Raw genomic sequence first — 6,648 nt, forward strand, 5'->3', positions numbered from 1 at the left:
TCCGAGAATTCCGGGGTCACCGGATATAGGTTGTTTTCTTATCCGTTTATTCCTAGGAGTAGATTCTCCATGTGTGATATAGCTCATTATGATCGCCATAGCGCTTCCTCATGGAAGCCTGTGGTTGAGAAGTAGTCTTTTCCTCCAGCTGCGACAGACGGTATTGACCAAGGCAGAAACTTTATGTGTACAGGAGCTTGTGTTCTTCAAGCAATAAATAGGTAGATGTGAGATACCTTTGAAAGGTCCAGTGCAATTAAAGTTTTCAGTTACCGTAGACTTAAATGGTAGCAGGCAATATTAGTACTTAGGTCCCTTTTTCCTTCCTTCCTTCTTCCCTTCCTTCCTTCCTCCCTCCCTCCCTCCCTTCCTTCCTTCCTTCCTTCCTCCCTTCCTTCCTTCCTTTCTTCCTTCCTTCCTTCTTTTCTTTTTTCTTTTCTTTTTTTTCTTTCTTTTCTTTTCTTTTCTTTTCTTTTCTTTTCTTTTCTTTTCTTTTCTTTTCTTTTCTTTTCTTTTCTTTTCTTCCTTTTCTTTTTTTCTGGAGATGGAACTTCTAATGTTCTTTACAACCACCCATAGGAAACATTGACTGTTTTGAACATCTAGTTTTTCACGATAACTTTTTTTTTTTTAAAGATTTTATTTATTTGACAGAGAGAGAGACAGCCAGCGAGAGAGGGAACACAGGCAGGGGGAGTGGGAGAGGAAGAAGCAGGCGCATAGCGGAGGAGCCTGATGTGGGGCTCGATCCCATAACGCCAGGATCACGCCCTGAGCCGAAGGCAGATGCTTAACTGCTGTGCCACCCAGGTGCCCCTTCACGATAACTTTTAACTCTCTTTTTTGGCTTTGTTTCACTTAGGGCAAGATGACCTCATTCAGCACCAGGATATGAGGATGTTGGAGCTCACACCAGAACCAGACCGGCCTCGTATTCTGCCTCCTGATCAGCGACCTCCGGAACCACCTGAACCACCACCAGTCACTGAAGAAGATCTGGATTATCGGACAGAAAACCAGCATGTTCCCACCACTAGCTCTTCGTTAACTGACCCTCATGCCGGAGTGAAAGCAGCCCTGTTACAGCTGCTCGCTCAGCATCAGCCCCCGGATGACCCCAAAAGGGAAAGTGGTATTGATTACCAGGCAGGAGACACTTACGTACCCACTTCCGACTACAAGGACAATTTCGGATCCTCTTCTTTCTCTTCCGCTCCTTACGTTAGCAGTGATGGTCTAGGAGGTAGCTCTGCTCCACCGCTGGAACGACGCAGCTTCATTGGAAACTCAGACATTCAGTCTCTGGAGAACTACAGTACTACTTCATCTCATTCTGGTGGTCCGCCTCAGCCTTCTGCCTTCTCCGAGTCATTTCCCAGTTCAGTAGCTGGATATGGAGACATTTACCTCAATACCGGTCCCATGTTGTTTAGTGGAGACAAGGACCATAGATTTGAATATAGCCATGGCCCCATTGCCGTCCTGGCGAACAGCAGTGACCCTACGACGGGGCCAGAGAGTACTCATCCTTTGCCAGCAAAGATGCACAACTATAACTATGGTGGTAACTTACAGGAAAACCCGGGCGGCCCCGGCCTCATGCACGGGCAGACCTGGACTTCTCCTGCCCAAGGACCTGGATATTCACAAGGATACAGGGGACACATTAGCACATCAGCTGGCAGAGGTCGAGGCAGAGGGTTACCATACTGAGTATCTGTTTTTCCTCAGGCACATCATTTTTATCTGGAAAGACTTTTCTAGCTGCAATTTAAGGCAGCAATCCAAGAGACTTGAATAATATTAATTCAACAACAGCTTTATTTTTATGTGGAAAAGGGTCTTGCATACAATAGTTAAAAAAAAAAAAAGAAAAAAAAACCTTTGCTTAAATTCATGCTGTTCTAAAAACTAGATCTGTTGATTGTACATCTTCACAAATTCTAGTTAACAATTTTATTTTGTATTCTTGCAGTTTTCAGTGGATGCTATTCTTAGGGACATAAGAGTCTTTTATGGCCCTCTTGCAGATCTCCTGAACTATGCACATTTGTGCTTTCTTTGTAAGTTTGGACCAACTTTTATGTAACAACCAACCAACCCCTCCCCCCCTCCAGTTTTACAACAATCAGAAAGGGCACTGATTTATTTGGTATTTTTCTTTTTACAAAGCTACCTTAGTCAAAGGTCACTGTCAGTCTTTGCACCTGCTTTCAGTGTTATTGTGAAAGGTGTACTTTGTGCTCACTTCAGAAAATAAAACACAACCTTTCTCTTGATGCAACAGTTTTATAAAAAAAAAATGGTCAACGTTATTTTTGTTTTATTTTGCAGATTATCATAGCCGAGCAAAATGCATTCAAATGAAATAGTGGGTTTTATATGAAAAATATGGGGAGGGGAGGGTAAGTAAGTGCCTTAACAGGTAAGCTTAAGGTCTGAAAAAGCAGTTAACCTTCACACCCATTTGTCTTCTAAAGGGAATCAATACACTGTATTGAAGAGGCAGGGAGCTCTCCAGTGTTTCGGGGCTGCCTTTTCAGTTCCTGCTAGATCCATTCCCTCTGCCTATCCCACTTTCTTCTTTCCTGCCTGTCTTTGGGCTGTGTTACCTTCCACTATCACCTTGTCTTGACAGGAGAGTGAGAGCAGAGAAAGGGACTAGAACTCCAGTCAGGACCTCGTTACTTCCAAGAAGTTCTACAAAGTTACGTCATTTAAGTGGGTGAAAGTAATAGCTCAATGAGAATTTCCGAGTACCATTTTTTTCGGGCTGCCATCCTGTCCCTGTTTCCTTTTGCCATGGATCATTGGAGGGCAGTAATGTAGAGGCAAGGCTTGAGAAACAGAATTTGCCAGATTCTATTAAAGTTCATGGAGGGGGAGGGGTGGCAAACATCATATCTTAAGTTATGCAATTGCCATTTTAAGAAAAAATTAACTAGAAACATTGCCTAGATTGAATTTATTGAAGCAAAAAAGAAAAAGTAGTGAGAGAAAACCTCTTATCTTCCCTCCTCTACCTTCTGTGAGGTTTATTACGACTTCTGCCAGACTTAGAGCAACTTTAGTTCATTTTAACATTTCTTTTTCCTTTTATTAAAAGCAACAGAATGACGGACTAACCCTTATGTAAGCTGTAATGCTGTCAAGTCTAACTAACTTTTTGTGCACGCTCACGCACACACAGAATTATAATAATTCTCGAAAGGAACCAAAGGTGTAGAACCAGTGTTTCCATTATCACTAAATGGAAAAATAAACTCTGGAAATGAGAGTTGTGCCAATTAACCATTTTGTTTTAACTGTTCTCCTGGTAACTTACTTTTTGATTGGAATTGTAAATTGGAAGAACTGTTTTAGAACGGAAATTGCTCCAGTTCTGAAGTCAGTCTTTTAACCCCCATGCCCTCTATCTGACTTGTGAACCTGCATTTCAAAACAGTATATGGGAAGCATTATAGTTTGGTGACAGTAAGGATATTTTAAAGTGGATATTTTACCATTTTACTGCTATAAAATGAGTTGATGTCAGTTGATCATTTTATTTTTTCAATGGAATTTTTTTCTTGGGGAGAAAAATGAATGGAAGAAAAATTATTTTGCTTTTATTTGAATATTGAGTACTAACAACTTATAATAAAACTACATTGCAGGAAGTGAAATATTTTGAAATTTAGCAAAAATAGCTACAGTATTCAAGTATCTGAAATTTTAATATGGTGAGTCTTAGCGCTTTAGACTTTCCTATAAGTGACAGTATCTAAGTTATTCTTAATAGTCACAGTCGGTAATTCTGCTGACCATAGCAGCTAACCTAAAATTGAAGATATTTATGTGACATGAATAGCCTGTGTTTTAAAAATTAAATATTTTATATAAAATTGAACTGTGTTTGGATAGTTTTTCCAACATTTCAGTTATATATTCTGGGCGAGTGGCTGGGAGGACAGGGAAACTGTTGGCTTGAAATTGGAAATTTGAACTACAGCTTCTAATATTACCCTTAGACATCATTGTGAGACATACCAATATTTTACACACCACTTAGAAAAAAAAGTTGCCAATTAAACAACAACACAATGCTAAGATGCATGAATTGTAAGATACTTCCCAAATTCAGAGATGTTAGTCTGTGAAAGAATCAATGAAATCGATAGTAAAAATCGTAATGCATCCCTTCCATACCATTTAATACTTGAGTAAATTTGGGTTCATAAAAAGAGCAGGGTTGGAAATCACTAATTCCATAGGTTATAATTGCAGTAATCCCGGAGTATTCTTGAATGAACTCTAAGGAACATAAAATATTACTTAAGTTTTGGGGAAAGAAACAGGTAAGTCAGATGGCAACTATGAAGATGAAAATAGAAGCCTGACCTACCAAAAGAAGAGATTTTATTGTCTCCCATGGGAAGTTCCCTTTGGTATTTCCTGACCCAGCAAGTTCTTCTGCATGCAACTCGAACCTTCAGTCCGTTATTGGTTGGAGAGTTGTAATCACCCATGCAATTTTAAGGGGCTTATTGATGAAAATGGTTTGGGGAATGTGCAGTAAGACAATGCTCTAGCTGTGACTCAGGGCTTTGTTCTGTCAGTGAATATACATTCAGCGCCTGCCGAGTGCCAGTACTTGGGACCGGTCAGTACATGCTAGTACTCGGATACGTCAGTAACCGCGAAAGGCATTAAATCATACGTGCAGTGGGCTGACAGGCTAGTGGTATTTGCTACTCAGCTGTATCTAAATTATACTTAAGTCAATGTAAGAGATGAAAATGTGAATGTGAAATTTTAAAACCAAATTTGAATAGAGAAATAACATCCCAAAAGAAATAGAACAACTGGAAACTCCCACGACAACAAATTTTAAGTTGCAATTAGCCAGTTTGTAATAGGCCGATCTGTAGGAAATACCACCATTTCTTAGGAAAGGTGGAAGGTAAAATGGGTTAAATGCTTCCAAACGATTCTCACAGAAACGTGTTAGTCAAAGTTTTGCTGTGTTTGTTGGGAGCGTAATCCAATTTTACACAACTTTTCACCATAGGTCCTTTTTTTTTCTTTTTAAATAAACCTGAAATACAAGTTCTGCATGAAGATCTGATCCTTGGGGATACTGGTTTTGGTATTTTTAAAGTCTGAACAGGATGTTCTAATAATCTAATATCATCTGGTCTGTCCCCTCACTTTTATAGCTAAGAAAAAGATTTAGAGATGGGTTGCCTGGACTGTCCTGCTGAGCCTTACCTGAATTCTGCAGAAAATACTTAAATTTTTAACAAGAAAATAGACTTAAAATAGTTACCCGTGTTTAAAATAATTAAATTTAGAACACTCTAACACAAATGGCTTTAAAAAGTCAACTTTAAAAGCAAAAAATAGAGAAACAGACTCAAAACTCCAGAAAACTTAGAACCCTATACAGGATGGATAGTTTTTAAAAAGGAGGCTCCTCTTTTTTTTTTTAAGACAGTAGTTATTTAAATCCTAACAAATTAGGTAGTAAGACAGAATCTTTCATTTAAATTTGTTTTCCGTTTGTAGGAGGAAAGTCAGCAGCAGGCCTGCAAACATTGCTTTTAAATTCTTTCAAGGTTTTGTAATTTACAGTGGTGTTACGAGGGAGCGACGGTTTCTCATTTACCAAAGCCTCTCCAGATAATTTCTTAAAGTGCTTTTAGTTTAATTAAAGATAAAAACAATTAAGAACAAATTAATAAGTTATCAAGGGATCCAGTTGAAGATGGAGAAAACAGAATTTTGACCATAATGGAAAGAGCTTGTCCTTTGAATCATGTAGACCAACAAATTTTGTGGGTCTTACTCCTTTCGCTGTGTCAAATGTCCTATTAAAAAAGAATTTTTAGGGGCGCCTGGGTGGCATAGCGGTTAAGCGTCTGCCTTCGGCTCAGGGCGTGATCCCGGTGTTCTGGGATCGAGCCCCACGTCAGGCTCCTCCGCTGGGAGCCTGCTTCTTCCTCTCCCACTCCCCCTGCTTGTGTTCCCTCTCTCGCTGGCTGTAATAAAATCTTTAAAAAAATAAAAAAGAATTTTTAGTTCTAATTGCATTCAAAATGAGGCCCTGTAAATGAATCACCCCTTGATTTTTTTTTTCAGTTAGTTTATTGTAAAGGTGTTGTACTTTTTCGCAAGAACTTTTAGTAAAGTCTTGTAACTGTGAAATCTGATGTGTTTAATATAAGCCATTTGTTTAAAAAAAAAAAAAAGGCTGTATATGATAGTCTGTAAATAAACTGCCGTAAGAATTCCAGGCCATTTTTAGCCTTGTTTTATTCTTGCTTATATCCAGAACAGACTTTCAGGAATAATCTTATCTGACAAAGAGGACTACTTGTTACCCATTGTGCCATGTTTTATGGACAAAGCTTAAAACTCAGAACACTTAATTTTCCCTTTTTAGCCTGGTACACATTTGAAAATGTAGGAACACATCCAGTCATAACCATTAATAGTTAGCCTTTGATGGGTGTATATAAATGCGTATCTAATCTGGCAACTATGGGTTTATATCGCCAATAAGTTTGTGGCTGATTTTTTTCAAGTGATAATACATTGTGGACATCCTTCTCATTCAATAATTACGTCCTGCCCTCTTTTTAATGGCTGTAAATTATCCCTTTATAG

The 6,648-nt window shown here is 38.8% G+C and overlaps 1 protein-coding gene across 2 annotated transcripts in view; it reads left to right on the forward strand.

The window, feature by feature from the left end:
- The window catches only part of CDK13 (cyclin dependent kinase 13), a 118,889-nt gene extending 115,000 nt beyond the window's left edge, over window positions 1-3,889 (forward strand). For both annotated transcript variants that reach the window (XM_040644421.1, XM_008703610.2), the window contains exon 14: window positions 863-3,889. In XM_040644421.1, coding sequence (XP_040500355.1) covers window positions 863-1,713 — 851 coding nt within the window. In that variant the 3' untranslated portion in view covers window positions 1,714-3,889. The remainder of the gene's footprint in view (window positions 1-862) is intronic.
- Window positions 3,890-6,648: the final 2,759 nt, after the last annotated feature.

The sequence above is a fragment of the Ursus maritimus genome, unplaced genomic scaffold (genome assembly GCF_017311325.1).
Source record: "Ursus maritimus isolate PB19 unplaced genomic scaffold, ASM1731132v1 scaffold_3, whole genome shotgun sequence".
In the NCBI taxonomy this organism is placed as follows: domain Eukaryota; kingdom Metazoa; phylum Chordata; class Mammalia; order Carnivora; family Ursidae; genus Ursus; species Ursus maritimus.